Raw genomic sequence first — 15,000 nt, 5'->3', positions numbered from 1 at the left:
TATTCTTAGATTGATATATACTTTTTAGAAAAAAAAAGGAACGGAAGTCTAAAATGGGTGTCATGCGACGCGAGCGGTCGAACAAACACCAAAGAAATGGGAAAAAATATTTTTTAATGATTTAAAAAAATAATTGATAAAACTAAATTAAAAGAAAAAAAAAAGCAATTGGTAGTGACGTACCTTCAAAAATGTTCAATATCTCCTCACATTTTCTCTTTTTTTATTCTTTGCCTCATTTTCTAATATTTTTGTTTTTTTTTTCAAGAGAGATAAAAATGAGATGGGTCTGTGTGGGGTGGTAATGAGAGAGAAAGAGAGAGTGTAGAGAATGTTTTTTTTTTCTACCTCCTTCAATATGTTCTTTTATGTTTTTTTTTGAAAGAGAAATAGAAAAGGGGTTGTGTATGTGGGAATGGTGATGGGAAAGAATTAGAAAAGTGTAGAGAATCTCTTTTTTTTGGTCCATTTTCATATGACAGAGTGTGTATTTATACTCACACCGTGCAATCTCAGTCTTAATTGTAATGAACAAAATATAAGGAAAGAATTGGTCATGATAACAACACATTATGGGGATGAAATCGTAGCAAATCAGAGCACAAAATCAATCAAGATCGATAATATTGATTTTAATCATTAACAAATCAGAGCACAAAATCAATCCCAATTCGTAATATTGATTTTTATCATTTGAAGAGATATTGCTTCTAATGATTAGAATCATATCACTAATTTCTCTATCAGGAATAAAGGGTATAAAATATCTGAGTTTTTGGGCTCATGAAAAGGAGTGTGATAATTAATAACAAATTGGGTTTCTCCTTCTTTATTTTTTTTTTTCATTTCTCATTTCTTTTTTCTAAAATTAAAGTTTGAAAAATCTTTGAAGAAAATTTTGTTTAACATTTTTTTTATTTCTTTTGAAAATAAATTTATTCACTCAGATGAAATTGGGTGTTGACACTCTCCATCTCCATATCACTCCCGGTAGTCATCTCCTTTATACACGTTCTTATTTTAAATTACTAAAAGATCTTTAATTTATTAATTAATTTAAGAGACTTATATTAAATTTTATTTTGTCCTTTGTAACTTATTTATAAACCATAAATTTGACTATTTTTTATTTTTTATAATTATTTTACTTTTTATCGAATTTTTATTTTATATTTTTATTTTTTTATATTTATATTATTATAATTTCTTTCTTAATATTGAAAAAGTGTGTATTCTTTTGATATTGAGTATTAATAACATCAAATTTTCTGTTATAACTTTTTATTTTTTGATAAAATAATTATTTAATTAATATTTAAAATAATAAAAAGCAAGTACCAATGTAGGTTTATACCCATTTCTCAATAAGAATAAAAATAAAATAAAAATTTTATAACGACCAAGCATAAAAGTAAAATGAGAATAAATTTTTACACCAAAAATAGAAATGTAATATCTAAACTGATACTAGTACCACACCATTGTCATCCCTAATGGGTAGAATTACACATTATTCTACAAACCTCCATAATAGGTATCAAGATACATAAATATTGCTTATTTTATTAAAATTTCTCATCTACAACATAAGCATGACGATCAATATTAATATTCACCTGATCTTCGATGAAAATATTATTCGCTCAATTTCAATAAAAGCTTGAAAGGACAAAAGGAAAAAGACTCCTCAATATTAATATTCACCTAATCTATAATGAACATATTAGATGAATCTCAATAAAAGCTTGAAAGGAAAAGAAAAAAGAAAAAGACTTATTATCCTTATCTTAGGGTTAAGGGACAGAAATGCGTCATATACAGAAAAAAATTAAAAAAAAAATTGGAATTCCTTTCAATAAAAAGAAAAATGAAATTGTTTAAATATCTTTAAAAGACCATACGCTATGTAAGTTGGATCTGTGGCGCAATGGTGGCGCGTTTGACTCCAGATCAGAAGGACGCTATGTAATGTTTACTCCGCAAATTTGTTTTGACATTATTTAATATTTTCCATTAGGAGGAAATATAAAATACAACACACACATAAAATTCCATTAGTAATTAATTAGGTAACACTAACTAACATATTCCTAGTAACCTAAATCCGTGTAAACTAATCTACCAGATCAAGTTCGCCGCATTTAATGTAAGCAATTTTTATTTTACTAATTTATTCCATCAATAATATTATATATACGCATAATAATTTATTGTAAAATTACTTACAAATATCATCTTTTAGTAAAACATGTCAAACAAATTTTTTAAGTTGTGAAATGTGAAAGATACTGTAAACATTAGATCAAACATGAAGATCCAACTTATAAGTCAAACTTCAATGCAATTTTTTATTTTGTAGGGACTTAACTTCACATTACTTCTGTAAGTCACTGAAATTTGCCTATAAAGCTACGATTTAACATATACTAGATCTCTAATCTAATATTTCTAGTTTGTTCTTTAGTTGTCTACTAATTGTTTTATTCTTTCTTTTCTCCTTAAATGAAACTTGATTAACTTTAACATTTCTTTTCCCTTTCTCAAACTCATGTCAACTAATTTTTCCTTGGAATCTCCTTAAAGGTGAAGAAGATGGATATGAGTAATTTTAGTTGTCTTGTGGTAGTAGTGTTAACACCATTCAACCATAGGTAACCATTTAGACCAGTTTTGTGTTGTATTTGCACACATACATCTGAGATAGGTTTTTACACACCTATTCATCACTTCTTGATGTCCATTCATTTGTGGATGATAGTTAGTTGAGAATTAAATTTGAACTCTTTTGAAAAGCCACAAAATCCTAGCAAAATTGACTTAAAAATATAAGAACTACGTCACTAGTAATTGAGTTTACCATGCAACACGAATAATATTGATGAGTACAAATGTATGCCTTCATTTAACCTTTAAGTTTGTTTTCTTAATTGTTTTTTGTGCTTAAAAGATTACTTTATTTAGGATTTGTTATAATTAGTCTTATTAAGCTTATGATATAAAAACATGCTAAAAATAACATTTTAGTTGCATAAATGTTATTTGTTAGTGTAGTTGAAATTAAGATAAGCTTATGAAAAGTGAGGAAATAAATTGATTAAAGCTTCACAATAGCTTCAAGATTAAGCCCAAAAAGGCAAACAATAAAAGCCACAAGAAGCCAAACCAAACATTGCGTGAAAGGAGAAAATATTGCTTGAAAAGTGAAGAAATAATGTTTGCTAAAAAGACAGGTGCACCTAGCGAGAGTTTATGGCGCCAATGTCAAGGTCATTTTGATAGAGAAAGAAGGCATAATTCCATGCCAAGGAAACAACCACCTCCCATCAAAATCCCAAAATTCAAGGGAGAGAATGTTCCAAACATCTACCTTGTGATGGAGCTCCAACATGTGGTGGAAGGTAGAAACTCCATAGGCAGCAGAAATAGAATGGAAACAAGTGTTTAAGGCTCTTGTAGCAATGGAAGTTGGAGTGGTAAAAGAAGAAGACTAGACTAGAAGCTAGGCTAGTGGAAGGTGGCTAGAGGAAATGTTATAAACCTCTAACTTAAATGCTCTGAAAATAATATAAGAGTAGAGTGATCTTAAGACAATCATTCTATTAGAAATTTCAAAAGTAAACTCCACAAAGTGTCATAGGACTCTCTTTTATAGAAGGGAAGGTCTCTAATGCACATGTACATGAAACTTTGCTTGAAATGAAATGTAAGCTTAGAGAAGAAGTCTCTCTCTCTCAGCCCTTGGATGCTCATGACAGCATGGATGTTCGACAAGTGGCGTGGCACTCCTTTACAAGCAAGAAGCTACATCTTCCATGTGGTAAGTGGCGTGTCTCGGCCAAGGCTCCCTATTGGGCTTCGATTAGCCCAATTAAAATCCAATGAACAAGTTTATTTAGCCTACTATTTATGAAAGCAAGGCTTAAACAATTGGCCCAATTTTATGGCTACTTGTCGCAACCAAGGTAATGACATTCCAAATAGAAGGAAAGAGAAAGGTTGAGCATATCAATGACAAACCCAAAATTATCTAACGTGCAAACCCCAAACACATTTAATCATACAACAGGTCAATCGATCATACATTTGATATTATAAGAGAATCATGAATAACATATTAGGGAGCAAAGAGAATTTACCTTAAGGTTACCCCTTTTGCGTGTGTGCTCTGGTAATAAAAAAAGAGAGGGATTTTTTGAGTTTTTTTTTTCTGTCTTGCATTGGAGAAGTTCTTGTGCTTATATAGGCACCTTGGGGTAGCACTGAAAACCTAGTCTTTAATTATAATAAAATATACGAGGAAGGAATTGGTCCTGATGAAACATATTATAGCAATTAAATTGTTGCATAATATCCACGATATTGATTGTAATTATTAACGAAATATTGCCTGTAATTACTAGAATCATATTTTCCATCACATAAAGATCGTGATCAAAATCATAACATATTATTCATATATTTGGTTCTAATTATTACCAGGAATATTTTCTTCTAACTATTAAAATCGTATCATTCTCTAAAAGCATTATTATCGGGAATATTTGCTTCTAATTAAAATAATACCTTCCCAGACTAACAACGCAAAGAGACACATAACATAAGTGTAAATGCAAGATATTTATTCAAATTATTATAAAAAAATTGCTCCTAATATTATACCCTTATCTAAAAACAGAAATTATGAAACGTCCTTTTCTGACATGTCATGTGAAGAGTGTAAATAGCAAACAATGGGGGTGAAAATATGTACAAAACATTTGGGCTCATGAAAAGCGTGTGATAATTAAAAATAAATTAGATTCTTCCTTCTCTTGGTTTTTTCTTCTTTTCTTTTTTTTTTCTTTTTTCCCATGGTAGAATTAAAGTTAAAAAACCTACCATCAATCAAAACATATTTTTTATTTTATTTTATTATTATTTATTATTATTATTATTATTATTATTTTATATATTATTTTTTAACAAAACAAATGCATTTACCCAGACGAAATTGGGTGTTGACACTACTCTAATGCTTAATCATGCAATCTCTTCATATCTTCACATCTTCTTTGGCCATGAAAAGAGTAATTGAAGCCCATGAGAAGTGTGGCCATTTTGAGGAAACCCATTTGGATCTTCTTTAGAATGCTCCTTGTTGTTGAGCCTCTTAGTGGGCTTTGGGCTTGAGATGCATGTGGGCCATGGATTGGGCCTTGAGGATGGGATGGGCATAAAAGGTCTTCATCATCTCCCCCTCCCTTGGAGAAGATTCTTCCTCAAGTTAGAAGGTGCATCTTCATCCATAGGACCTACAAAAGGAATTAAATCAATAATGTTGAATGAAGAATGAACACCATATTCAGCTGGGAGATCCAACTGGTATGCATTATGTTTGATCCTTTTGACTATTTTGAATGGATCATCACCACAGGGACTAAGCTTGAATTTTCTCAAATTTGGAAATCTTCTTTTCGTAAATGCAACCAAACTAAGTCACCTTCTTGTCAACTTGAGTTTGAATTTGGTTTCAGACTTTCTCATGTAATTCCTTAGTAAACTTAGATTTGGATACCCCTTTTTTATGTAAAAAGTCAAAAGAAGTAAGAAATGATATCAAATCCAAAGGTGTGAGAAGGTTAAAACTGTAAGATCCGCTAAATTTAATTAATTAGTAAATGTGGGCAGTGGGAGCCTTTATGACATTTAATTCTGACAAGTATGACATGGAAAAGTACTAGCTCAAGTGGTTGAGAGTACTTGGTTGTGTGTGAGGACTTGGGTTCAAGTCCTATGTATGCCATTTATGTGTTATTTAATTTATAATTATCTTAATTATGTAATTGTTTTATATTCCATTTAATTTATTGTTTTTGGAAATTTCCAGAAACTGTCTGGCGGGCGATAAACTGCCACCAGGCGACTCCTTCCTTTTCCAGGCCATTCAGAGTTCTTGTAGAGGAACCGCCTGCCTAATATATTGTCAAATAGCTTATTTGACCAACTTTGACCCGTCCTTGCCTAGAGTTGACTAGTTAACCAGTTTTGACTTTGTGATTGTCCATTGAGAGGTTGCCACGTGTTAGAGTAGTCTCTCTCTCAAATCAGATTTATTTTCCCTCCATTAGGGTTTTGCTGTCGTGATGGTTGTCGCAAGGTGCGTTTCCCAGATCCGATGGTGGCTACTATTTCTCCGATGGAGGACATGTTCGGCAGCGCATTTTGTTGCTGTTGTGGTGATAATGGCTCGAGGTATGCATTGTAGTGGAAATGGTGGTGCTCATGGCTGCAGATCAGAGGTTCGTGAATGGTGGAGGCGTTGCGTTGCATCACAGATCATGGTTCCCCTCATAGTGAAGAAGAAAAATGGAGGTTGGTAGTGGCTTCGTGAGTGATTCAAGCGAGGTTATGGTGGTTGTCATGGTGGCTGCAGAGTTGACGTGGAAGGTGTAACTGGGTCCACGACTGTTGCGTAGAAGTGGCGTCAGGTCCGCGTTCTCGGGCAGTGATGGAGGTTGCGCGAAGTGTAAGACTCATGAAATTTAATTAATTAAATAATAATTGCAGGTAGTGGAGCCTTTATGACATTAAATATTGATTGATGTGATGTGGAAAAGTACTAGAACAAGTGGTTGAGAGTACTTGATTGTGTGAGAGGACTTGGGTTCAAGTTCTATGTATGCCATTTGTGTATTATTTAATTATTATTGTTTTGATAATATGATGGATCACGAGGAGTGATAATATAATCATAGAATTATATAAATTATCATGAAACATGAATTGGTTGAATGGTTGTGCATTGATTTGACATTTGGCATGGTATGGGTTTGAACCTTGGTGAACCTAAATTGAACTTTATTTTTGCCAAAATTTCCTTTGGCATGAAGGTGAAAGGGCAAGGAAACCCTAGCAGCCAAGGGAGAGTTGGAAAACCATCATAAGACAACAATTGAATGGCATTAACCTTAGTTTAATGGTATTTTCGTTTTGCATCATTAAACCCACATTAAGACACCAATTAGTGGCCAATTAGGGGAAAAAGAGAGAGGTTTTATGGCTGGTCTTGTTGCATAATCAGAGGAATACAAAAGTTAGAGTGTGTTGTGAGGATTGAGTGAAGAAAGGAGCTGCATTGAGATCATATCAGAGGAGGGTTATTGGTGATCAAGAGAGAGCTCACAAAAAGCTCAAATTAGCTAAGGAAACTAGGTTAGGGGAGCTGAACCTATAATTTATGTTTTTATTTGTAAATGTATGAATTATATCATGTATATGTATGATCACCTTTAAATTTCATTGAAATTCGTGTTTCTGGAAATTTTCCAGAAATCGCCTGGTGGATGATGAACTGCCGCCAGGCGATTCATCTGTGTTGTGTGATTTTTTGGGTTCCTATGAGGAACTACCTAGCGGCCAAGCCCTGTGTCGCAAGGAGACACAAGCTGGCCAACCTAGTTTTCTAGGTTTTGATGAACTGCCCGGCAGTGATGAACAACCGCCAAGCGACACGAATCGAATGCATTCGATTTGGATGTTTTTCGTGTTCTTGGAGGTTTCTGATCGGGGAGAAAATGCGTTCTAATCTTTATGAATGCTTAGACTTCGTATTTCATTAGAAATTCGTGGAATTGGGTTGTAATTGAGAAGAAAATCGTATGAAGGTTATCTTAAGGTTGATGAATTGGGGATTTCGAAAACGACACTAATCTAAATGGAAAATGTGAATGAATTCGGGTATGGAAAGTGTTAGAGATGAATTGTAATCCTAAAATATGGAATAAGATCTTATAGAGTCATAAATTGGTTGAGCTCAGAGTTGTTGTGAATGGGTTGAGGTTCGCAGGTGCAAAGAAGATGGGGTTCCTAGAACAGCAGGAACCGCCATACCAGAGATGCAAGGGGTGCTTTTATTCACAAAAAACGTTGTTTTTCGTATTTTCACATAACAAGAACTACCCGGCGTTGGTTTTGTACCGCCAGGCACAAGGTTCTTGATTGTTGAGCTCTAGGCGCCACCATTTTTTTCTAGCTTTCGCAGTTTTCGTAAAACTGCATTTTTCGGTTCGTTAACCGTTCGATTTTGGTGACATTTTGACAGGTGGTCCATAACATGTAGTTATTTACTTTGAACGGTGGAGATTTTATTTGGAGGTCATTAGCGAGAGATATATGTTATGCATGATTGCTGGTTTCATAGTTTATCTTGTAAGCGAATTGATCATATGTGCGTATAAAAGAGTTTATGGAACGTTAAGGGGTACTACAGGGAGCTATCATAGGTAATGTAAATATTAAAGTGCTGCCAGGACCATAAACGAATATATATATATATATATATATATATATATATATATATATATATATATATATATATATATATATATATATATATATGTGTATATGTACTAGTTTGAGGTGGGGAACACATGGATGTTACCTAACTATTTTAGAGCCCTTGGAAGGGAATAACTTTGTGGCAAATGACTGAAATAACATGGTTGGAGTTGGGGATACCCTTACATGTATATGAAAGTAGCACATGGGTACAGGGCATTGTTATGGGAATAGAGGTGGAAATTTTGTTGTAGCACTTACACGAACTTGGGAAAAAAATCAGGCTATAGGGGGATAAGCAGTACAACTCGCTATACTGATGTATTGCCTGGCGGTTGATTTAGAGTCACCAGGTGGTAGTTTCAAAACCAGTGGCTACTAGAACGCGTGGCGCCTAGTGGTGAGGAATGTCCCGTCAGGCGATAACTACAGTCATGGACATCAAAGGCACATTTGCGGTTGGCAGTACGTGTCCCCCGCCAGGCAGTCTAGAGGCTTGATGCGCCTGATGCCTAGAGTGTTGTGCCAGGCGATACCGTGAAGCAATGATGTTATGCTTGCTATGATGTGCGTGATCTACAAGGCTTCTAGGATATCTTAAAGGTCAGCTTGCTGATGTTCCTTGAGTTGTGGCTCAGAATGGCATCCCTCGACTTGAGCTTGGGATGGCAGATGAACACAAGGAACACTTAAGTTGAGTTCGGGTTGGCGAGTGTTGTTGGTGTGAGTGTGCTGGTTGTTGCTAGTACAAATGGGTCTAGATAGATTGCCCTCCTCAGTAATTAGCTGACGAGTTTGGTAGTCTTGGGACGTTGTGAACTGTGTTCGTATTTGGGAACTCCACCTAGCGTTACGGTGTGTGATCTGTAGCATGGTTTCCCGCACGTGCTCTATCGATTGTAGTCAATAGGTATGGCAGCAAGAAATCTTGAGGTACTCACTAGAAGACGTAGATTACAATTAACATGGTTGTGACCATGTGGTATGGAAAAAAAGGAAGGAATTCCTTTGTTGTGATTGTGTGATATATATAATTGTGCTATATATATATATATATATATATATATATATGTGTGTGTGTGTGTGTGTGTGTGTGTGTATTTGTTTTGTTAGCTCACCCTATCTGCTTGTGTTTGGCGATGATCGTGTACGCGGTACACGGGAGCAGATGATGTTGTAGGTGGATATGGTGAGGCTTAGAGCCGGAGCGGGGGAAAACTCATGGGAACAATTTTATTTAGCTTTTATCATCTATGATTTGGATTAAAGTTGTAAACTATTATGAGACTCTTTTGGTATTTTAATGAATTTTGAGAAATTTGAATTTAGAGTTACCTTTATTATGAAATAAATTATTTGAAATTTCCAGCGTTTTTGGGAAATCAATTTATAATTAATGAGATTTTATTTTCTTATTTAAACCCGTAATATTCGGCAGAGATGTTACACGAAGGGCTCACGGTTGCAGGTTACGGTGGTGCTGCCATTGAAGGTGTCAAGCATGGTGGTTCGTGTTTTGGCTATCATGAGTGTTGCCACGATGAAGAAGGTGCAGACCCGTGAGTGGTGGTCTCTAGCACGACGTTAAGGGCGAGAAAGAAAATAAGGCGCACAGATCCGAAGCAGTGCAGAACTGTGACTGTAAATGGCGAGGTGCAACGGCTGTGGCAGCGTGATAAAGATGAAGGTGGTGGCGCGACGGGAAAAGGACGAGTTGCAGCGGCATTGGCGTTGGCTGTTGCAGGTCTCGCGAGCTCCGATGGTGCAGCAGTGCGGTTTCAACGTGAGCGCGACGGTGGTGGCAGCGTGATGAACGGAGAGGACGAGGCGTAAGTGCAGGTGTGGATGTGGTGGCTACCTGTAGTGGACGACGCCGAACATGGTAGTTTCGTGTGAGGAGATGGTGGCAATGTTGGTTTAGGTGCTGCCGGAGGTTTTGGGACTGTTCCGACGAGTTGCAAGCACGGAGGAGGCAAGTCGACGGCAGCGTAGTTACGCCTAGCGTCAAGTGCGGCAGTTGGCATGGTGCAAAAGGAGAAATTAGGGTTTCACTTGGGAAGGAGATGATGACGTGGTAGGTTTTAATTGGTTATTTTATTAAGTGGAGGATTGAGGACGTGTCAAGCTTTAATTGGTTATTTTAGTGAGTGGAGGATTGTCACGTGGCATGATTTAGTTGAGTGGAGTTTAAGTGGTAGGACGATTGCAAATTAGTAAAAAGTAGGGCTGCAGAACATATTTAGATTACCCACTTGCAGGAGAGGTGTGTAAAATAAAAACTGGAGGTGCATTTAACTCCTGAAATATTCCTTTCCATAATTAGATGGCCCAATGGCAGAAGGGGTGTGTAAAAATTAAAATTGGGGGTGCATTTAGCTCCTGAATTATTTCTCTCCAAAATTTCTGATTTTGGAATTATTTTGTAACTTGAAATATTCCAAATCCACACACTTTTAAGGACCTAAATTAAATTCCAGTTGCATTGTTAAACGTTAGAATATCCAATAATATTTTATGCAACTAAAATCAATTCTTAAGCGCAAAAATGATATTAAATCTCCAAAATTTAAACATTTAATGAGGGCAAAAGTTTGAACTCATCACACCGCCAGACGGTCTGGAAGTGGAAAGCGTCTGGTGCTTCATGAGCAGCGCCAGGCAATATTGCCGCAGTAGAATCATGTTTTGCTCGTTTTGATGTGCTCGGTCTACAAGGCTTCTAGGATATCTTAAAGGTCGGCCTTCTAGTGTTCCTTGAGTGGTGGCTCGGAACATATCCCTTGAGTTGTGGCTTGGGATAGCGGTTAAGCACGTGGTAATCCTTGAGTGTTGGCTCGAAATAACATCTCTTGAGTTGTGGCTCGGGATGGCGAATGAACACGAAGAACTCTTGAGTTGTGGCTCGGGTTGGCGAGTGTTGCCGGTGTGAGTGTGCACGTAGTTGCATGTATGGATGAGTCCAATTAGATTGCCCTCCTCAGTAATTAACTGACGAGTTTGGTAGTCTTGGGACGTTACGAATGTTATTCGTATTGGGAACTTCACCCGTTACGGTGTGTGATCTGTAGCATGGTTTCCTGCATGTGCTCTATCAGTTGTGGCTGATAGGTGTGGTAACAAGACATCTTGAGGTACTCACTAGAAGACGTAAAACACGGTTGACATGGTAGTGACCATGTGTGTGAAATCAAAGGATGGATTTCCTTTGGTGTGGTTGTGATATATGTATATGCTTGTATATATATGCTTATTTTATTGTTAGCTCACCCTATCTGCTTGTGTTTGGCGATAATCTTGTACGCGATACACGTGAGCAAATGATGTTGCAGGTGGATCTGGTGAGGCTTAGAGCCGGAACGGGGCTAACTTGGGAATTTATCAAAGTTTTAATATGCTTTTGAATCAGTTGTAAACTTTTAAATTATCAGACTTGAGTTTTGTAATTGGATTTATAATTATGGATTTTTATGTTTGAGTTATAGTAGAGGTTTTGAGATTGTTTATTACTACTATAAAGTTTTAAATTTTGCGCGTTTTTGGGGAAATGATATTCAATAAATGAAGTTATTATTTGTTTCTTTATTTTATTTATTTAAATCCGTAATATCTGGTCGAGATATTACAAAAACCATGGACAACCTCAAAATTAGAGAGTTTGGTAGTGCTTTGGACCACACAGTTATATGCAAATTATATATGGGGAAGGTACTCATCCAAAGATTTATGATTCCCTTTAAGCACAACCTATAACAAAGTGGATAGGGATCTATTTACCACTTAAGTTTGTCCATCAGTTTGTGGGTGACAAGTAGTAGAAAAAGATAGCTTAGTTCCTAGCTTAGACCATAAGGTGCTCAAAAAATGGCTAAGGAACTTAGTATCCCTATCAGACACAATGGTTTTGGGTAAGCCATGAAGACAAACCACTTTTTTGAAAAATAGCTCTGCTATATTGCTAGCATCATCCACTTTGTGGCATGGTATAAAATGTATCATTTTTGAAAAACATACAACTACCATGAAGATGGAATCAACACCCCTAGAAATCCATGGAAGCTCTAGGACAAAGTCCATACTTATGTCCTCCAAGGGATGCATGCAATTGGCATAGGATTGTATAAACATGCAAGCATTGCACTAGATTTAGCATGCAAACAAGTAAGACAACTAATGTAATATATTTGGATTTCCTTCCTTATATGGGGCCAGAAAAAATTTTCTTTAAGCATGGCTAAAGTTTTAGCTATCCCAAAGTTACCCATTAGTCCCCCTTCATGCATTTCTTTAAAAAGATACCCATTTGACACATAAAAACCTCCTTGGGACTGCGTTTGACAATCATTATAAATAAAAGCAAAATATGGATCATGAAGATAAAATTCACAAATGTTTTCAAGTCTAAGAATTTGAGAACCCAAGGTAGCTAGAAAAGTGTATCTTCTTGAAAGTGTATCAACCACGACATGATGTTAACTCCAACTTAACGGAAAGGACCAAATAGAATCTTTTTAGATAATTGGGATACTAAATTGAACCAACCAAAAGTAATGGGGATCAAATTGAACTTAACCAAAAAATTGGGGTACCAAATCAATAACCATACATTTTTCTATTCTTGTACTTAATCACATATGGGAATTGTTCTAAAAACTCCATCCAGTTGGCATGCCTTTTATTGAGTTTGTGAATAATGAACTCTTTGGAAACAAGATAATACTCCCAAGTATGAAGTGTGCACACAAGGGCACATAACTCCTTATCATAGGTGGGGTAATTACGTGAAGGCCCATTAAGTTTTTCACTAAAATATGTAATTGGATGACCTTCTTGTAATATTACCGCACATATACCAACTCTTGAGGCATCACACTCAAGCTCAAAGGTTTTGTCAAAATTTGGTAGAGCAAGAATGGGTGCTTGGGTGAGTTTAGTCTTAATCTCATCAAAAGAAACTTGTTACTTTTCACCCCAAACAAAAGGTATATCTTTCTTAACAAGTTCATTTAAGGGTGATGCAAGAGTAGAGAAGTTGGGTACGAACCTTCATAGAAGCCAGCAAGCCCATGAGAACTACGGATGTCCCTAACAATCTTTGGAATAGCCCATTCTCGAATGACTTTGATTTTCTCAGGGTCAACATGGACCCCATTTTTATTGACTACAAACCCTAAGAAGACAACATTATCTACACAATAAGTACACTTATCTATGTTGGCATACAGTTGATTAACTCTAAGAAGAGAAAGAACTACCCTAAGGTGACCTATATGACCACTAAGACTAGTGTTATAAACTAACATATCATCAAAATATATAACAAAAAATCTACCTATACAATCCCGCAAGACATGATTCATTAAGCAAATGAATGTACTTGGAGCATTGGTTAAGCCAAAAGGCATGACTAACCATTCATAAAGACCAAATTTAGTTTTGAAATCAATTTTCCATTCATCTCCTTTTTTATTTCGGATTGATGGTAACCATCTAGCATATCATCAAGTCTTGGGATTGGGTGCCTATACTTGATTGTTATGTTATTGATGGCCCTACAATCACAACACATGCACCATTTACCATCTTTCTTGGACACCAACAACACATGGATATCACAAGGACTCAAGCTATTTTGGACCCACCCTTTGTCTAGAAGCTCATTCACTTGAGACTCAATCTCCTTTGTTTTAATTGGGTTTGTCCTGTACATAGGTCTATCGGGTATACTAGCCCCTGGGAAAAAATCAATTTGATGCTTAATCCCTCTAAAAGGAGGAAGTCCACGAGGACCATCTTTAGAAAAAGGATCTTGAAATTCTTGAAGGAGAGCAACAATAGAAGGAAGAAGATCCTTAAGTGAAGAGCTAGAAAGACAAGTGAGTATAACTTGACACAAAAGAAGGTAGGAAGGTTGTTCCTCATGAAGGGTATGTAAAAGAGTTTTTTGAGTTAGAAGCATTTCATGAGAAATGACCTTAGGATTAGAGACATTGGAATCCCCTACCTTAGTCTTTGAAACCTCTGTAGAGTTCTTGGAACTCTCTTCCTCTATCCTAGCTCGCATTTGAGCTTGATCACAACAACTTGACTAGGAGTAAGAGGGTGAAGGACAAAAGTCTTAGAATGATGGATGAGGGAGATCTCATTGGCATGACCATTTTGGATTGTTTTGCAGTCAAATTGCAATGGCCTTCCCAAGAGAATATGGTAAGCTTCCATTGGTATAACATCATATCAAACTTTATCTTTAAATTTGCCAATGGAAAACTTGACTTCAACTTGATGCCTAACCTCCATATCCCTATTTTCATTAATCCAATGAAGTTTATAAGGTTTTGGATGGGGTATCAATGCAAGGTTCAACTTCTCAACCAACCTAGTGCTATAACAATTGCAACATGATCCACAATCAATGATATGAGAACAAGTATTGTTAAAACATCACACCTTGTGTGAAAAATGTTTTCTCTTTGATCATTGAGAGGAAGGCTAAGTTGATTGCTAAGAAGCCTCCTAATCATAAGAAGATTGCCTTCTTTTGTAAATGAATGTTCTTTGGAAGCACTAGAGTGAGAACTCTCGGAGCCACTTGATGAAGCAGACTCCTCTTGACTGCTATAGAGGTCTTTTCCCTTTAGCACAATGGTCCGCTTTGTAGGACATTGTACAACTACATGACCCCTACCT

General features: G+C 36.0%; 1 protein-coding gene across 1 annotated transcript; it reads right to left on the bottom strand.

The window, feature by feature from the left end:
- Positions 1-13,319: 13,319 nt before the first annotated feature.
- LOC114188951 lies at positions 13,320-14,377 on the bottom strand. Its single transcript, XM_028077633.1, has 2 exons — positions 13,894-14,377; positions 13,320-13,483 (listed from the first exon to the last, which is right to left on the bottom strand). Exons 1-2 carry the CDS (start codon positions 14,375-14,377, stop codon positions 13,320-13,322), a joined length of 648 nt encoding a protein of 215 aa, XP_027933434.1.
- Between the last annotated feature and the right edge of the window lie 623 nt (positions 14,378-15,000).

Source organism: Vigna unguiculata, chromosome 1 (assembly GCF_004118075.2).
Source record: "Vigna unguiculata cultivar IT97K-499-35 chromosome 1, ASM411807v1, whole genome shotgun sequence".
In the NCBI taxonomy this organism is placed as follows: Eukaryota; Viridiplantae; Streptophyta; class Magnoliopsida; order Fabales; family Fabaceae; genus Vigna; species Vigna unguiculata.
The sequence above is the reverse complement of the archived record's forward strand: the minus strand, read 5'-3'. Positions and strand labels throughout refer to the sequence as shown.

What these genes read in the sequence shown, in the direction of transcription:
- LOC114188951 (XM_028077633.1), bottom strand. Translation starts at nt 14,377, where the DNA reads ATGCGAGCTAGGATAGAGGAAGAGAGTTCCAAGAACTCTACAGAGGTT. An exon ending in GTTGGTGTCCAAGAAAGATG is followed by an intron (nt 13,484 to 13,893) that starts GTAAATGGTGCA and finishes TTGTCTTCTTAG; the next exon opens with GGTTTGTAGTCAATAAAAAT.